The sequence below is a fragment of the Rhinolophus ferrumequinum genome, chromosome 21, assembly GCF_004115265.2.
Source record: "Rhinolophus ferrumequinum isolate MPI-CBG mRhiFer1 chromosome 21, mRhiFer1_v1.p, whole genome shotgun sequence".
In the NCBI taxonomy this organism is placed as follows: Eukaryota; Metazoa; Chordata; class Mammalia; order Chiroptera; family Rhinolophidae; genus Rhinolophus; species Rhinolophus ferrumequinum.
In genome coordinates this window covers 27,728,501-27,747,589 of record NC_046304.1, presented here as the reverse complement: position 1 = coordinate 27,747,589, position 19,089 = coordinate 27,728,501, and the positions used below count along the sequence as shown (strand labels likewise).

General features: G+C 45.1%; 1 protein-coding gene and 1 long non-coding RNA gene across 3 annotated transcripts; one reads left to right on the top strand and one right to left on the bottom strand.

The window, feature by feature from the left end:
* Positions 1-2,235: 2,235 nt before the first annotated feature.
* On the top strand, positions 2,236-12,018 carry LOC117013063 (uncharacterized). 2 transcript variants are annotated; one of them, XR_004421272.1, is made up of 3 exons: positions 2,236-2,368; positions 4,972-5,061; positions 8,302-12,018. It is a non-coding gene; the product is annotated as an uncharacterized LOC117013063 (long non-coding RNA). The 2 variants fall into 2 exon arrangements; XR_004421271.1 differs by lacking the exon at positions 8,302-12,018 and adding an exon at positions 6,621-6,788.
* MRPS23 (mitochondrial ribosomal protein S23) lies at positions 11,246-16,035 on the bottom strand. Its single transcript, XM_033089762.1, has 5 exons — positions 15,882-16,035; positions 15,155-15,325; positions 12,974-13,051; positions 12,638-12,764; positions 11,246-12,252 (listed from the first exon to the last, which is right to left on the bottom strand). The coding sequence occupies exons 1-5, from the start codon at positions 15,923-15,925 to the stop codon at positions 12,100-12,102; spliced, it is 573 nt and encodes a 190-aa protein (XP_032945653.1). The 5' UTR covers positions 15,926-16,035; the 3' UTR covers positions 11,246-12,099.
* Positions 16,036-19,089: the final 3,054 nt, after the last annotated feature.

Sequence of the window (19,089 nt, the reverse complement as noted above, 5' to 3'; positions counted from 1 at the left end):
TGCAAATGGTGCCCCCTAGAGTTGTGCAAGGTGCCGTCTGAGTCACCTCACCAAGTAGCAGGCCTGTAGGAGGCCCTGGTGAAGAACGTAGACTCTGGCATCAGACCACCTCGTTGGGATCAAGGTTCTGGGAATGATGGTCCTATTCCATGGGGTTGCTGTGAGATTGAACAAGATACTGCATGTAGAACACCTATCACATAGGAAGCACTCAGCAAGTGGTAGCCACGACTAATAGCAATCTGCACAAATCCTGAGAGCCAGGAAACCTGTAGGACCAGGGCTGGCATAGCAGGCAGCCCCTGTGTATTTTGCTCTTCATTCCTAGGGCCCTAATTTTGGGGTATTTAAATCCTGCTTCATTCATAAGAAAAAGGAAAGTGAAGGGACCAAGGAATGCTTAGAGAAATACGTACTAGGATAAAAATAAGTAGCTGGGGACATTTGCGCAAAGGGAAAGAAAGATCAAACAAAGTTTAAGCAAAAGTACTACACAAAAACACCCCCAAGAATGGGCCAGGGTGGGAGCAATGGGCACCCTTCTGCATCCAGGCGAGAGTATAAATCAGCACAACCATTCTAGAAAGCAACTTGGCATCACCCAGAAAGCTAAGGATGGGCGCACCCTACAGCCTCACAATCCCACTCCTAGGTGTATGCCCTTGCTTGGAGGAACTCTTTCTTATACGCATGCACAAAGAAATAGGTATAATAATGTTCTCTGCACACAACATCCTCGAGACAGCAAAAAACTGGAAACTTAAATGCCCACCAACAGGTTGATAAATATATAACAATGAGAGCCAGCTCTTAAATAGCATACACACTGTGCCAGGCATGTTTCAAATGCTTTACATCTATGAAATCATGTAATCTTTACATCAACTCTATGAGGTACGTGCTAGCATCAGCCCCATTTTAGAAATGAGGAAAGTGAGGCACGGAGAGGTTAAGTAATCTGCCCAATGTCACAGAACTAGTAAGTGGCAGAGCTAGGGTTTGAGCCCTGGTACTCTGGCCCCGGGGCGATGCTCTTAAACACTACCTAGTTATTTGTTTAGTCTTATAGTAGAATACGATACAGCAGGGAATAACGAATTAACTAGAGCTGCATGTGTCAAACACAGATAAGCTCTAAGTAACATTCTTGAGTAAAAAGAACAAATTACAGAGGGATACAAGTACTATGAAATCACTTATACGATGTTTTAAACCATGGAAAACAATATACTGTACGTTGGTGACAGAGGCAAATATTTGGAGGAAAATTACTGTTTTTTAAATGGGAAGGATAAACACCAAGTCCAGGCAGATATGCACCACAGGGGTGAGGAAGAGGGAAAATGCGATCAGGACTAGGTACCCAGAGGGCTCCATTTGTATTAAGTTTTACATCTGACATTGGGTGGTGGGTACGTGGGTGTTTGTTACATATTCTCTGTAATGTCTGTATTCTCTGTAATGAACTATTTCACAATAATCAAAGCGAATTCCATCATAATCTCCTATATCAGAGCGGCACATAACTGTAAATTTAACTCTGAATTTCCTCACAGCTAAAGCTAAGAGGGAAGCTAAGATACCAGATTTGCCAAGACCGTGAAAGTAAACCATCCCAGTTGCTCAGAAGTAGCACAGGTTTTCTTTGAATTACGATGTGAAAGAGGGGCGGCCAGATGGCTCAGTTAGTTAGAGCACAAGCTCGTAACAACAAGGTTGCCAGTTCAATTCCCTCATGGGATGGTGGGCTGCACCCCCTGCAACTAAAGATTGAAAATGGTGACTGGACTTGGAGCAGAGAACTTGGAGCTGATGGGCCCTGTTCAGTTCACTGTTCCCCAATATTACCCCCAACCCCCCAAAAAAAACGATATGAAAGAAACCTTTCCCATGGTCTTCATAGTGGGAAAGGTGGGTAATAACATGACTACAGGAAAAATACAATAAAAAGGGAGCATCATCCAACCACTTCCGAGCTTCTCCCAATGCATGCCAGTGGCTTACTGTCACAGCAGGACTCAGAAGAAGCTTCTCTATGAGGGACGCTTCACTATGGCCAGTATCTGAGACATTTTCAGAGGACTGTGTGAAGCAAGGGGAAAGCAGGCAGATCCTGGGGCTGGTGCCTGGAGAGGCATGAGGTAACCTGAACTCTGGGCAGGATGCCCTCAAACTCCTGCTCCTGTTCTGGGGCCCAGAGCTGTGGACACACCTTCAAAACGCTCTCCAGGCTTAGAAGATGGAGCAGTTCTGGCCCTGGGATCAGGCACCCAGCCTCTGTCTTGTGCTGCTTATGATCACTCTGCCTGGACCCTGTGTCCCTCCGGCTGTCGGTTTCAACGTTTGGTTGTTACCCTCATCTTACCAGGTAGGGAGTCAAGAGGTAGTTGATGGAAGAAGAAATGGAGGCGTAAGTATTTGATGTAAGTGTGATGTGTAATAAGAAATGTATATTGGCCTCTGCCCCCAACTCCTGACACAGGGCTCCTGAAGCCCTTGAAGGTGCTGGGAGAGCAGCACACCTGGACAGGGTAGAGGAGCTCCGCGCCCATTCCCACAGACCTTGCCCCACAGATCTCTTCCATCTGGGTGTTCATGTGTAGCTTTTATAATATCCTTTAATAAACTGATAAACGTAAGTGGTTCCCTGAGTTCTGTGAGCTGCTCGAGCAAATTAATCGAAACCAAGGAGGGGTTGTTGGAACCTCTGATCTATATAGCCAGTCAGTCAGGAGCCTCGCAACTGGCACCTAAAGAGTGTGTGTGTGTGTGTGTGTGTGTGTGTGTGTGTGTGTATTTGGGGGTGGGGGGCTGTCTTGTGGGACTGAGCCCTTAACCTATGAGATCTGACATTATCTCCAGGTAGGTAGGTCAGAACTGAATTAAATTGTAGGATACCCAGCTGGTGTCACAGAGAATTGCTTGCTGTGGGGAAAACGCACCCCCACACACACATACACATTTGGTGACTGAAAGGAAAGTGTTTTATGTTAGTAAAGGAGACTCACAGGGAAGAAACACACAGTAGGAAAGGACTGGATTTTTCCTACATAGAAGGTAGAAAATCGAGTTTTTCCCTTGTAGTAATGCTCCAAAGGCAGAGGAACTATATTAGTTTCCTAGGGTTGCCATAACAAATTACCACAAATTGAGTGGCTTAAAACAACAGTAATTTATTCTTTCACAGTTCTGGAGGCCCGAAGTCTGAAATCAGGATTATCAGATCGACTATTGTGGGAATCACAGCGCTTATGCTCAAAAGTAACCCTGATTTTACTTAATAATGCCACGTTTACATAACTTTTATTATAGTATGTTATAATTGTTCTATTTTATTAGTAGTAGGTGTTGTTAATATCTTACTGTGCCTAATTTATAAGTTATACTTTGTCATGGGTATATATATATAGAGAAACATAGCATATATAGGGTTTGATACTATCCATAAACATAGCATATATAGGGTTTGATACTATCCATGGTTTCAGGCATCCACTGGGGGTCTCGGAATGTACCCCCGCATACAAGGGGGAGCTTCTGTAGCTGTTCAGTCCAATCACTGCCTCTGTCTTCACTTAGCTGTCCTCCCTCTTTGTGTGTGTCTGCTTCCAAATCTCTCTCCCTACAAGGACTCTAGTCACTGGATTGAGGGCCCATCTTAATCCAGCATGACCTCATCTTAATTTGATGACATCTGCGAAGACCCGATTGCCAAATAAGGTCACGTTCACAGGCACCAGCCATTAGAATTTCAACATATCTTTTGGGGGACACAATTCAACCCCAAACAGAACCTTAGTTAAGTGTTGTTACACACAAAGGCATTCAAGTGGAAATATACCACCACGGAAGGTAGGAAGAATCTCAGTGAGCCAAACCCTCATGCGCCCTAGCAGAAAGCCAAGAAACAATGACTGCTGTTGGTAAAGCAAGCAGTGGTGGCATAAACTGATTATTTGTGTGAAGGCAACCACCAGAAGCACTAAAACAGAAATGATTAACAGTGGCTGGCCCCAGGGACAGGCCTGAGGTAGGAGGAGGTGGAGAGCCTGTTCAGGAGACTAGGGGCAATTTGAATATGGACTGGTTATTAGGTGATAGTAAAGAATTGTTCTTTACTATCTTAATTACCATTTTGTGAAGCTTAGTAACGGTATTGTGTTGATGTACAAGGTTTTCTTTTTCAGAGAAGCAGGCTGAAGGCTTGGGTGGGAAGTCATGTCTGGACTTGCTTTATAATCCTTTAGGAAAAATATAGATGAGCAAATATGGCAAAATATTAATAATGGTTAAGTCTACATAATGAACATCTAGAGGATCATTCTATTCTACCTTTAGGAGTGTTTCCATAATTAAAGTTTAAAACATGAGAAGATTTTAAATAAGTATGCAATAAGTCTTGGAATGTGCTTGTTCTCCCCATCTTTGCAGCTCTTCTTGGACTTGCAGACCCAAAGAATAGGACTTCGGAGGTCTTATAGGTCAAGCCCCTTATTTTACAAATGGCTAGAAAGATGTAACAGCGTTCCAAGTCACGTGACCGATTAGTGGGTGAGCTGGAGCCGGGCTGGGGTCTCCAGGAGCCTTGCCAGTGCTCCATCTCCTGTCCCATCCATTGTCCGCCTCAGTGTGGGGCTAAAAGAGTTATTTTTAAATGTCAGTAAGCAATGATGGAACACTCAGTTCTTTTTTGTTTAATGCAGACATTGCCTATGGGTCACTGAGTTCTCATATATAAGCAATCTTGATTATACCCTGAAAGTTTTATTCTGTTCAACGTGACAGTGAAGTACATTGAAGTCCTTTAGATCTTAAAATAACCCCTTTGGGGCTTAGCAATGCATGTGTTAGCTGAGCAGTAAGCATCTGTCATCTATCTTTCATTAATATTAATTACAAGTGGCCGACAACTCAGGGGAACTAAGTCCTGCAGATGAGATGTTCCTAAATTTGACCTTCTTGACTTTACAGGTATTCAAAGTGGTTCTTTTAAGAAGCCAGTCTAGGCACTTCAATAATCAAAAGGAAAGGAATAAATCTTGAGAACATGCTGTATTGGAGGTGAGTTGCCCAGAAAACCAGGAGAGACGCGGCTGCAGGACCCGAGGTACACATTCCGGTATTCTGATGTCCTTTATCTGCCTGCAGCTCAGGTTACGAGACCCCTCCCACCCATCTGGCCGGTCTCACACGGCCCCTTTCTCTTCTCTCACATCCCAAAGAGGGAAAGTTAGGGATGTGGCAGGGTTGCCAAAGATGGGTTTTGTCTTGTTAGGATTTAAATTGGAATTTTTCTGGGATTAAGATGACTGCCTCTTGTTCTAACCTCAAGAGCCCCATGAGTGTGGCTAGACAGGGACACCAGGAGACGGGGCTCAGGGGCTCACTGAGGTGAGCCAGACTTCGTCAGGGCTCGGAGTCCTCCCTCTCCGTAGTCTGAAAAGGGGGACCCTGCCTGTGCTGAGTCCAGCAGCAGTGGTAACACAAGCCAGTGTCCCTTGAGTTATATCATATCCATAGGGGGCCAGAAGGCTTGAGGAACCAAAGTGACATATATGCAAGGGCAGGGGAATGGGTCCCAAGGGGCAGCCAGGCCTGAGGAAAAGGATAAGCTCCAGGAGGGCGAGAGGCCATGACCTGCTGCTGAGATGGAGCAGGGCCATTTCACCTCACCTGGCGGGAGTCAAGGGAAGCTGGTAATAAAGTTCAGGATCGTCCTCTCTTCGTGTTTTATATTCAAGAGATAATCCTGAGCATGCTTAGGGTTAAACTGGGCACCCCAGGAGCGGGATTGAAAAACAACCCGGCATTTCCTGCAGAATTCGGTGGCAGGCAGAGACTAGACCAGTCATCTTGGCTTGCTACTACACCTCCCCTGAGTCCACAGCCCCTGGCCCTGCTCTCCTTCTAGGGGAAACCGAGCACTGGCAGCTCCACAGCCATTTTCTTCATCCCTACATCTTTATTTTGAGTAACTGTAGAAGTCTTGAGAGTTTACAAAGTTCTGCCACAAACAACCAGCATCTCATTTGGGTTCTGTACCCCAAAACGTACTTGCTGCAGATTATTTATCCCCATGTTTTAGATGGGAAAAATCATTCCTTTGTTTATTCATTCACTCAACAAATACACTTCCAAAGATCCATTAGGCTTCAGACTCTGTGCTGGGACTCAGTGTGGCTCAGAAGAGTTAAGGGACTTGCCCAAAGCCATGGTCACACAGGCAATGGCCACGCCAGGATCTGAACCCGGTTCTTTCAATTGAGACCTAGAGAGGAAAGCGGCCAGATCTCTTCCTCTGTAACATGCCTGGCTGGCAGCCTCTGCTCTTCTGCTCTCTGGCCCAGCACTCCAGAAGCAGAGGGGTCCCACCACCTACCTGCAGACCAACCAGGTCAAATGGAGTGAGAACATACAGGACAGCGGGAAAGACAGGAACAGATCTTTCTCGCCCTCAAGACCTGTCTCCCATCCCACTCGCCATTTCAGGCCTGGCATCCCCACTGCCTTTTACTAGGAAGACCATAGTTCTAGAAACTCCCGCCTCAAATGGTGGGCAACTCAGAGCCTCAGGAACAAGGTCTCTGACATTGGACCCGTTTTCTTTGTTGGATCTCTAGGTATTGACCCTCTGGCTTCCCTCCACAATCTAGAGCACAGAGGGGAGAAAGAAAGGAGAAAAGTTTACCACAAGGAGGGCAGCGGGAGCATCAATAAGGAAGGAAAGAGACAAAAGCAATGTCATCAAGATACTGGTTTCTACACACACACACACACACACACACACAATCTGCCTCAGAAATAACTATTAATAAATAAAAGCAAGTTTTTCAGTGAAAGCTACCAGCACTTGTAAGTTCCACTAACGAACAAGTTCCCAAGACGGTCTTTGGTTTCCTCCTTTGTCTTTTTTTTTTTTAAATAATTGATTGATTGACTGATTTGGTGCTAGAAGGTTTGAAGAACAGAAAGGAGAAACTACTAGGGGAAGGGGTTGAAAAAAGTGGTTAAACAAGCGGCTGGTGAAAAGGTACACAATGCCATGTTTACGTTTCTTCTCCATTTTAATCTAATGCACATTCGTCTCCGCCCCCGTGAGAAGCAACAGCTGCTGGGCGCCTTCCAAGCTGAGGGCAGAGATGCCAAGAACTTGGTTCATGCTCTCATTGAAGCCACGTAACTATGAGGAGGTAGATGGTAGTGTTCTAGTTTTACAGATAAGGAAATTGAGGCTCAAGTTATTCACTAACTCACCTGATGTCACGAGACAAAGCAACTGATCAGAGTTTCAAACCCAGGTCTGTCTCTCCAAGACCTGGGGTTTTTCCACACTCCCCACTGCCTCGCTGCCCGCACTGTTCTCTCCCTCTGTCTCCACAGCAAATTCACAGATGTGTCATTGACGGGAGAAGGTAAGAAAACACTGCTCTGGGCAGAGTCTCCAGGGGCTCAGCTCCTTTCTCTCCTGCTATTATGGTGTAAACAGTGCTGGTTCCACCACCACCTCCCGTTCTAACCCCTGCCTTTGTCATTTGTCCTGCGGCCTAACTGCTCCCATCTTTACCCTATCCCAGGCACCCCAGGACCTCAGCTTCCAAAATCTCAGCCAGAACATTATTTTACAAGGGCACTCGCCAACCTTGAAAGGCAAGGTACCCAGAGGCAAAGAAATAAAAAGTATTGTGAACAGCATGAGAGTGCAGCGCCATCTAGTGGTGCTGGGGCCAATGGTCCCAGGCGGTGACATTTTCAAACAATCAATATCTCATCATTAAGCATAATCACAACGTGATGTTTACTTTGGGAGAAATGTTCAGTAGCGAGGGATGCACATGCACTTTTCTGCATGTTTCAGAGGCCTGCGATCCTAAATGCCACAATGACTATTAAACAGTGTCCTGCCCATGAGCAAACAGGAGGGAGAAGGGATTGATTGTATATCTTTTTCATCTAAGCTGCTCACCAAAAACAAAGCATCTGTTGAAGCCACTGACCTTTCACTAACTGCTGGAAGGAAAATGCTTGATAAATAATAAAGAGACCACTGCTGGATGTTGCTTAGAACCATCTTTTAATTAAAAGAACTGAGCCACTAGAAGGTCAGGTGACTGACATTTCAGTTCCAGTCCAAGAAAAGCATCCATCGGGGGCAAAACTAGACTCAAAATGTAATTTCATTGTCAGCTAGAATTCAACAAAAATCCTCTCTCTGTAATCTGCACAGATGGAGGGAGGCCAGTGGCAGCAACATTTTATAGGGGACATAACACTTAACTTCCTGCCTCCTTTGCCTTCCCCTAGCAACCTCCTGATTTTCGTGCTGCAGCAATAACCACTTGTCTGGCTCAGCATCTCCACAGAAACTGTTCCAGTACTGGAATCATCCAATCAGAGACCTGCCCACCACACTGAGCGCTACCCTAGGAGTGACATGAAAGCCATTTCCTGTCTTTTCCACAGGAGAGCAGGTGCCCTTCCTCCACCAGCCAAGGTGACCTCAACCAAGTTGCTCACTGAACCTGCTCAGGCATCCATCTCACTGAGTACCGTCAAAGACCCAAAACACAAGACTAACCCAGCCAGCCAGTCCTCCACCTTTTGTCTGTTCTAGAATAGCGCTCAGGAACATAGAGGCCAGAAACAAAAGAATGACATCACCCTCCCCACACATACCCAACTCATCTTCCCTTGTTCCTAGCTCCTCAGTCCTCTGGCTGAGGCCAGCTTGCTTACACTGTCAAAGCCATGTCATATACCCTAGCTCCTATGTAGTCAGGAAAACGGCCAGCTCAGTTCTGAGTCAGGCTTGGTCATAGCTGAGAGCCAAGAAAGATGGATGAGGCCGCACAATTCTGGTGTGCCTTGTCTGGATTCCCAAGACAAGAGGCAGGTACCAGTGCTAGCCTCAGAGAAAATCTTATCATCCCACTGGAACGACTCTGTTTAAAAAAAAGACTCCATTGAACATTTTTAACCGGCAAGCCATCATTTATTTAGAGAATCATTTTAACAAAATTAAGAATCGCTTGGAGGCACAGATTTTCTGTAATACCACTTTCATTATCCAAGAACCCAACACTAAATATTATACAAAATTACAAGAAGAAGTGGGCTTGCCTTTTAAGGGCACATGATTAAGGATCACGTCTACCCAACAAAAGCAAAGAAAGAACGCTATGAAATCTGGTGAATCCAACCACTTATGGGCCTCGCGATTTAGGTGTTGGAAGATGCAAGACCTGTTTTCCTTTGCTGACTTTCTTGTTCCTCCTGTCCTTTAACTGAGAGCATTCACCTGGCTCAGCCCCCAACGTCTGGGTCCTTCTACACTCCCCTGGGAGAGCTCAGTCATTCTCCTGGTTCCAACGCTTACCCTGCGCTAGAGATTTCCTCCCCTTCTCCCATACACCTAAACCGTATCTCTGTCTGCCACTGGACATTGCACCATCACCTCTAACTCAGTATGTTAAAAACCGAAGCTCTCATCCCCACCTTGCTGTCTTGTTAGAGAAGCTCCTATTGGTCTGGTCACTTGGGTTTGTCATCTTGGAACCTCTATCTCCAACTGGAATGGCTGCTGAGAGACCGAAGTCTCTCCAACGTGTCTCCTCTTCCCTCTCTCCTTCCCACTCCCCCAACTACCATCTTTGTATCACATTGGGCAAATCTTCCTTCCACCTGACCCTGCTTTCATGATTTACTTCCCTGCTCAAACTTTCTTACACCCGGTCAAACTACAGTGTAGTTACAGAGGCTACCACGATCAGACCCCATCCTATCGAAATCTGTGTTCCACTACTACTTAAGAGTAATAAAAGCTCCTGTCGCATACATTACAAGTGAGCTTTGCATTATCTCAATTCTCACAAGACTAAATGGAAGCCCCAGAGGAAAAGATTATTCCTATGTTGCATTGCAGTCTGAGATTGTGACAGGCATGAGGCCACACCAGCAAACACTGGAGTCACCAGAACTAGAATCCAGATCTTTAGGCTTGTCTTATGCAAACGTCACTGTAACCTGGACACAGGCCTTCCTCTGTGCCTTCCTCGGCTTCAGCTCAGCCAACCCACATGGCGGGTCTAGTCCTGAAAGGCTGCTTAATGCTTCAGTGGAGATAAATAAGAATTTCTGTCCTTGTTTACACTCTGAAGTGGGAGAGGACAGTTACCTCTCCAGAATGGAAGACCAGGGTAAATCAGGCAGGAGCACACACAGGGGACCAGGTGTGCCAACTGCATGCAGCGAAGCACATGAGTGCAGTCCGAAAGCGATTCGAGAAGGGCCTTGAGGCTTGAACGTTAGGTAAACCGTCCAGCACAGTCTCTATGGCGGATAATATCAGAATTGAAGATGAGCTATTCCTTGACCCAGCAATACCACTGCTAGGAATACACCCACAGCTACACCAGCCCATTTGCAGCACAAGAAAATATAGAAAAAAACACTTTTGTCAGCTGGGCGCTGATTAAATCACTATGTGTCCACACAAAGGATCTCTGAGACATAGTAAGTAGGAAAACAAGGTACAGAACAGTACACATAGTGTACCCGTATATATGCCCAAAATATTTCTGGAAAGGAAACGGTGATAGTGGTGACCTCCTGGGAGGGAAAATGGGTGGCTGGGGGGCCAGGGGTAGAAGGGAGACTGGCTTTTCACCTTTATATCATGAACCATGTGCATTTATACATTTTTGTAAGAATTATGCAACAAATAGCTTTTTAAAAATCTCTTCACTATGACAAAGAAACTGCCTTTTAAACCTCGGAAACACACAGTTTAGAGAGGTAACAGGTGACCCCAATTGTGCCTCTGAGAACAGAACTGTGTCCTCTACCTGCTTAAACCCTCCTCCAAACACTGTACTGGCCCAGCATTTGGAACCTAATGGCTGCCTAATATTGCTGAATGGGTGAAATTTACTTCCCCATCTAAAAGTAAAGCAGTCCCCCAAAAAGAGGAATGGTAAAACAGTGATAAGGGGGGCAGGGGGGAGAGAGAAACAGCATAGCTGAGAACTGCTTTTGCCGCATGTACTCACTCACTTACCATTGTGTGAGCACCCCTGGGAAGGTGCACAGAGGTGTACAGGCTGTGAGATGTGTGCCCCACCCTCAGTCTACCAGGAGACGGAAGAGACTGTACACAAAGAACATAGGGTAGAAGGGCTACACGAGTTTTAAAATAAGGGATTTATGAAGCAGCTTATTATTAGCAACTAAAAATCGCAAATACAAAGGCTACAATCTCAGAGGAACATTTTATTTACGTAATAAAACTACAGAAATAAAGAAAGCAGGACAGTCAGCAAGGACAGTCAATAAGCACACCTGGACACCAGGAAGGCAGGTGGATGCGAAAGGAGAGCCATCAACTAAATTAGCTGGCCCTCTCTTGGCAATACAGTTACCTACAGAGAGGTTACCCCGATTCAGTCTTTAGCTGGATGTAATCATTTATTCAACAAATCTTTACTGAGCAGCCTACCATGTGCAGGCCTAGGCTAACTGTCTCTAGCACATTCAATTCATATAGTTTTGACCTTTGGCTGTCATCAATGATGGGTCCCCACTCTTGCCGCAAAGCACAAGTCATTTTGGCCTCTCAAGTTGAAGATCAATATTCTACAGCAAAAAGTACAAAGATTATTTGCAGACAGAAACAGCGGACGAAGGGTCACATTACATGTGCAAGTGCAAGTCTGGTGGATCCAGAGAAGAGAAACATACCAGAGAACCAAGTGTAACCAGCCCACGTGTTAACACCAAAAGCCAAGCAAACCTCCTCAGCATGAGTCTCATTCAAACAATACTTATAAAGGTTTCCTCATGCTATTTACAATTTTAAAGTAAATTTACTTTATAAGCAGCTAGGGAATTCTTTATTTAATACCACCCTAACATCAAAGTTCACATAACTGCTTCTTTCAAACCATGATACTGAGCTTTATGACAACCTAGGAATCAGAACTAAAAGAAGGCAAATATAATGCCTTAGAGATCCAGAAACATTTACACAGCTCAGCTGTTAAAAACAGTTCAATATTCATCTAGTGAATACAGTTTGGATGTCAGGATACATGGTATACAAGCTCTTCAGGGAGGTGAGAGACCTTTCGACTGTTCTTCAGGTGCCTCCAAATGCTGGTCCTGTGGAACTCCTTTCAGAGGCTGGTTTTTTTCCAACACAGTTTGAGGTTTGACACCCGTGGGTTCGGATTTCCAGGAAGCGTGACTACCTTCCTGTTGCTTAGAAAACCAGACAAAAAAAGTACGTCACACAGATGCTATCACTTTCACTCAAATAACTGGCTGAGGCTATATGACTTAGACACATTCTATCACGGAGTCAAAAATTTAACGTTAGTATTTCAGGTCAAATTCTGTTATAACAAACAATAAACATGATAAGAATCTCCAGAGAAGCACAATTTCAAAAGCTCTAATGACAATCCACTTGTTCCAAGTCTCAAGTCATTACCACAAAATTCCAGTATATTCCATCTAAGACTATTTGACCTGGAGTTTAGGAACATAAGTCAAGGTTGTAGGAAAAAAACCAAGCTTTCCTTTCACCTCTGACAAACAGACAACTAATCCTAATAAATAAAATACTATTTAATAAAATACTCACAGCTCTTGCTTCTCCTACTCGTCTTAAAATGACACCTTCTGCCAATAAAGCCTTCCCTGTTTCCACAAATAACTTCTCTTCGTCTGTTTCTCCAAGTTTCTGTAGCTCAATGTACTTCTCCACAAACCTGGAATTCCAAGGAGTCACATCTTAGGTGTATATACCGAGAGGTGTCAAGACATGGTATTACACAGTAGCAAGCATTCCTTTAACAGATCTTTCCATAGGAACAGTTTTTTCCCTCCTCAAGTGGAATTCAACAAAACTCCTCAAACTGATAACTAAATCCTTTAAAAAACAAACAAAAAGTCACCCAAGACTTATAACATGGCTTACCGTTGACAGGTAGACTTAAAGTTTGGATTGAACAGATCAAAAGCTTTTTGACCAGATCCATAGGCTGAATAAAATTTCCTGGGAAATACAAACAACACAATATAAATCTCCAATTATACATCGCCGCCAAGAATAGAATAAAGAATAACTGCTAGGCCCTCAGGAAACATGTATAACGTGACCTACATAGCCTGGGCCTAACAGTTTTCATTTTTGTTTTTAAATAAGTAATGCACAAGCATGGTAAATACATCAAATGTTACACAAAGGTATCCAGTGAAAAGTAACATTCTTCCCCACTGCTGTACCCCAACACCCTCAGTTCCCATCCCAGGAAGTAACCCTAACTAGTTTCCTGTGTATCCCCAGGAAAATTCTAATATACAAGTATATATGCATCTATCATTCCCTGTCTCCAGCCACAATGTTTAACCCCAAGTAAACACTATTCTACACCTTGCCTTTTTTACTTAATATTTCTTAGGAATCATTTAAAACCAGCAGTGCATGTACTTTGTTTCCAGTCTCTTGCTACTCTTGACAGTGCTGCAGTGATTACCTTTAATTTCTACTGAACTGTGCAAATAAAGCTGTGGAATGAATTCATAAAAGTGGTATTATTGGAACAAGGTATATATATTTGTAATTTGGCCTTCCAAATTGCCAAAATGCTTTCTGCAGCAGCTGTGCCAATTTACACTCACACCAGTAATGTATGAGAGTGCCTACTTCCCCATACCCTGACCAAATTATAATTTCCAACTTTTTGATCTTTGTCAATTTGATATGTGAAAAATTATAATCACAGTAGTTGTGCTTTTCTCATGAAACAAACTGAACATCTTACCATGTCTAAAAAAAAATGAACATCCTTTTCTCTGAACTGTCCATGTTCTTTGCCAATTTTCCCACTTGGTCTTTTTCTTACTGACTTATAAGCAAACTTTATAGCAGTATAAATAGCCCTTTGTCATATGTGTTGCAAATTTTTTCCCCAGTATATTAGCTAACTTTTGATTTTGCTTACGGTAATTTTTTTGTGCAGAAAACTTTGATGTTTTCACTTATGGCTCCTGGGATTTATGTCATCCTTAGAAAGGCCTTCCTCAGACTATTTTAAAAATTCTCTCATGTCTTCTTCTAGTACTTTTATGATTTCACTATTTCCATTTAGGTTTTGATACATCTGAAATTTATTTTGTTGTTATAAGTTCTTAAAAATATAAAACACACCAAAAAAAGCAACAATGATTCAAAAAACTATTAAAATACAAGGTGTTATTATTTTGGCATTAATAGTAATAAAAGAAAGAGCTATAAAACATTCCACATTGTCTAATGACCTATCAGCCCGTTCCAAATGCTGTCCACACTGAAGTACAAATGGTCTTAATGTAGAAATGAACCTGGAAAGCATCCTGACCAAGTGCATCCAATGGACTTGGGCAGAAAAGTGCTGAAGAAATATTTAATGCTTCAAAAATCTTGTGTCCAACCCTGAAAAGTTTCAAGTAGTGAAGAACATACTTGTTCTCCTACCTCAAAGGAGTGTTGTGAAAAAGAACAAAAAAAAGATTCCTCAAATGACAGGTGCCTGAACCTCAACAGAGAACATAATTAATTTATAAATTCTGTTTTCTTACATCCAGGAAGAGGGGTAAGGATAAGGGATGTGTATTAACTTCAATTAAGCACAAACTCTGACCTTAACATTTTAGAGAAAAGAAACCGTATAGATTCTAGATACTGAACACTAAGCGACATCAGTATTTGAGGGAAAGGGCTTAGTCAGTGAACTCCCAGTGAGCTGACATCCTTAAGCTGCAGAGTCCTCATGACTAAAATGGAGAGGATACCGACGTTGCAGGGTTAGAGTTAAGGCCTAAATGAGATAATGTTTGTTAAGGGCTTAGCATCCTGCCTGCTGAAAAACAGATGCACAGAAACAGGTAGCTATAATTGCAATGATCAGTCAATTACTGGACTCCAGATTTCTCAGAACTTCTATTTCCCTCACACGGTGGAGTGCACTGATTCCCTAATTTGGCTAGATTTACAAGATCTTCTCTGCAGGGCAAGCCCCGACTCAATTCCTATTTTCCTAAGTTACCCAACTGCTAGTCAAACCTTTCCTTCCGCAGCTCTGCTGCCTCCTGTCCACCATGTGGGCTTCGCACTCACGCTCTAATTAGATCCTCGTGGTAGAAAATGTCCTGCACGGGAGCTTTGGCTTTGCCATATCGCAGGCGGGGCCTTCGGAAGACCGGCTCCCTCAGCGGGGGAAAGGCGTTATATATGTCAAACCAGAGGGGCTTCTCCTTCAGAACCCCAGCCCGAATCAGGTCCCGCGTCCTTACGGAAGGAAAAGAAGGAAAGGCAGTTACAACAGCTCGTCTAAGCCCCTGATTCAGTCTAGCCACAGCTGGGACATCGACGGGATCACGGAATCCGCAAGACAGCACCGGAAGGAGGGCAGAACAGGGGTGTTTCCCACCCACAATGAGCGACTTTCATATTCGTCACCAACCTAACGATGCTCAGCGATTAGGTCCTTCTATCTTCTCTGCATCCCACCGCTCCTCCCGGCCTCCGCCCCATTCCCGTCCCATCAAGGAAAACGCAAAGACGGACCACCCAAGCCATTCGCTGCTTCCTCCTTTCCTCTTCCTAGAGACCTCCACTCGAGGAGGGGGAGAGGTGCAATCTTGAACGTGAAAGATAAGAAGTTCAAGGAGTGATGTCAAGCACTATTCAGTAGCAGGAGAAAGCCCAAGACAGCCTTCCCCGGCTCAGACACTGCACCCCGGAGAAAGTCTCACCCCGCTCACACCCACCCAAGAAAGGGCGGGACTTGCCGAGAGCCCCCTCCCGGGAGCATCCTCAGCGCACCCCGGCTCCGAGTACTCACCGCGAGAAAATACTGCCCACGGTTTCCAGCCGGGTGCCCGCCATGGCCAGCACCTCCGACCCAGCACCGTTACTGGCTACAGGAACCGGAAGTGCCCGCGGCAGGCACAGGGGGAGTAAGTTGCTAGCCGAGCCGAGGATCTAGCACAGCCCCGAAGGGAGAGCGGAGCCAGGCAGAAGTAAAGGATGGGCCGAACTGGCGCGCTCCTCGGCCGCTGGCCAGGTTCAGACCGGAACAATCGATAGCCGAGCCGCAAAGGAGGGAGCCAGAGCCCGGCAGGAGCAATAAATGACCGGTCTAGGAGAGGGATTCATTATGGTGGTTGCTTTACCCTCTCTGGCTTCACTGAGCCAACTTCTCGAGAAGGTGGGGCGGCGCGGAGGACAGATGACGGGGAGCGAAGAGGGAGGCGCAGCCCACGTCCTGGGGGAGCCAGCCCGGAGGTCATCAGCACTAGGCCCCGACTGCGCCTACTCTTGGTTGGAGCCACAGACTACGCAGAAGGAAACCGAAGGCCTGGGGAGGAGCAGCCAGTCACTTGCCCAGGGTGACAGCGCTCCCCACTAAACCCTTGGGCCCTGGAGCACCATCTGCATACGCTCTAATAGGGATGCTGCAGGCAACTAGTGTTTTCTCCCCGGGAGGCGTCGCTGGCTAGCTCCTCCTTGGAACTTGAAAAGTGAAAGTGCCCGGAATAAATTCCGAGAAAGGAAACCCAAAAATCTTGGGAGAGTAACTTCTCAGGGCTACCTTTGGCCCAATAGTCATACTTCGGATAAAGTATCCCCATAGAAATTAAAGCACAATTTCGTGAGGCTATTTGTGCAAGGATAATCATTGCAGCATTGTTTGTAGTGGCCAAAAAATAATAATAAATAAATGTCTAATGGCAAATGGCTGGAAAAGTATGGTTCACATATTCTACAGAACCCTATGCAGCTATTAAAATAAACGGGTTAATGCATATGAATGCCCGTGACTTAAATGAAAAAGAAAGTTGCAGAGAAATGCCTTTAGTGGTACCCTAACCTGTTAAAAAAGAAAACAATTTACAGTGTATGCATTTGTGTTTGTATGAGGATGGAAACTTGTGGAAGGACACACCAGGTGGTGAACATTGGTTATCTCCAGTGAAATCGCAGGTGGGGAAGGGAGAATTATTTATCCCTCAAGAGTTTAACCTATAAAGAGTTTGTATTTATATTTGAACTTTTTAGTCCAGTGTTTTGAATCACATGCACACAAAATGTCTCCCAGGAGCCCATTATCTTTGTCAGCAAGAAAGCGTGCCAACTCATCCAAGAGTTCTCCTGCTCTGTGGGAGGCTGGTGAGGAGAAGGAAAGGAATGTGTGATGAGCAGTTACTGCTTGTTTGTGTTATCTCACTCAATCCACACACCTACCCACCAGGTAGCTATTATTATCTTCTTTGTAGATTAGAAAGTGAAGCCCCAGGGGCTTAAGTAACTTGTCTGATAGGTAACTGACAGAGCCAGGCTTTCAGCCTAGCCTGGGCCCTTTCCAGAACCCCACAGTGCCTCCATAGCTATGTTTCAAGCTGGAGACCATGTAAGGAATAGGTCAGGCAAAACTGGCCCCAGGAGAAAGGGACAGGGTGACTTGAGGCCCGGGGCTAAACTGGTAGGTGGGTGTCACAGCTGCCTCAGGGCCCTCTGGAAAAGGGAAGAGAGAGAGCACAGCTCTCGGGCTGGGCCAAGTGTGTGGAGGCTCCAACCTCCTAGGGCTAGGATGGTCCAGAAGACTTTGCTCTAGGAGAACAAATGCGCTTCCAGCTAAATATAGTCTTCCCAGACCTCATAACAAGTTTCTAATTCTGGCCAAGTCAGAGCTAGTTGCCAACACAGACCACAGACACACTTCCCTTCTCCCACTTGGGCCTGTCCCAATAGGCCACTGCAGTTACCTCTGCTAAAGAATTAGAAGGGTTTATTCCAAGTTCAAGGAGGGGAGTCAAAGACCTAAACCCTCATTGGGGGTGGGGGGGGAGGAATTTCAAGGCAGGAATTTTATCTCTTGATCTTTTTTGGGGAAGTCCCTTCTCTTCTGGCCTTTAAAGTTTCCCCTCCAGTATCATAGCTAATGCTTTTGTGGCTGAGAGAGCAGAATGTTGGTGGGTGGAGTAGGGGGGCCATGGAAATGTGGAAACAAGATGGACTGGAAAACTTCTGAGCCTACAACAGGAAGTGCACACCCCAGGGGGTGTTCATTCACAATATAGGAGGGAGCTGTTGGGCAGGTGGGGGCAGGTAGTAGAGGCTTGCTTGCTTCTCACCACAGCCTGTCAAGGTTGCAAGGAGCTGATACACTCATGCCATGCACACTGCACCAGGGACCTGGATTATCTCATTCAATTGTTCAACCACCTGACGTAATGTCCTGTCAATCTTCCAGATAAGGAAATAGAACTTGTGAATTCTCCAAAAGGCCATATTCCTTCCATGATGCCACTCGGCCCCACTGTAGTCCCACCGCATTACACTGTAGATGTGCCACGAATCGTGTCATCCTGGGCAAGTGGCATCACTTTTTAAGCCTCTGTTTTCCCACATGTTAAAATGTGGATGGCAATACCCACTCTCCGCATGGCTTGTGCAAGAGTGAAAGTGATCCTTCTTAAAAAGCACTAATCACAGTGCACACAATGAGCCCTCGTGATTCACAAGTCTGAGGGCTGTTACAGCATCACTGTTGCTGTCCTGTCCTGTAAACCACTGATTGCCTCCTGGGACGGCAGCATTTTGATGATATTTCATAGATTGCCTTATTGTTTTATTTTCTTGTTCAGTGACCCACTTATCCCACAAACATTTAAGCATCTGTCTGACCCTGTGCTGAGTCCTGAAGAAGTTGACCGTCCAGTGGGGGAGACAGAGAAGCAATTCATAATTGATGAGTTACGTGCAGAATAGCTTGTTAGTTGCATTCATTTGCTAGGGCTGCAATAACCAACTGCTACCGACTGGGTGGCAGAAACAACAGAAATTTATTTGCTCACAATTCTGGAAGCTAGAAGTCTGAGATCAAGATGTTGGCAGGGACGGTTTCTTCTGAGGCCTCGCTCGTCGGCTTGGAGAAAGCTGTCTTCTTGTGTCTTCACGTGATCTTCCTTCTGTATGTGTCTGTGTCCTCTTCTTCTGACACCAGTCACCATGGGTTCGGGCTTAACCTAATGGCTTCATTTTCACTT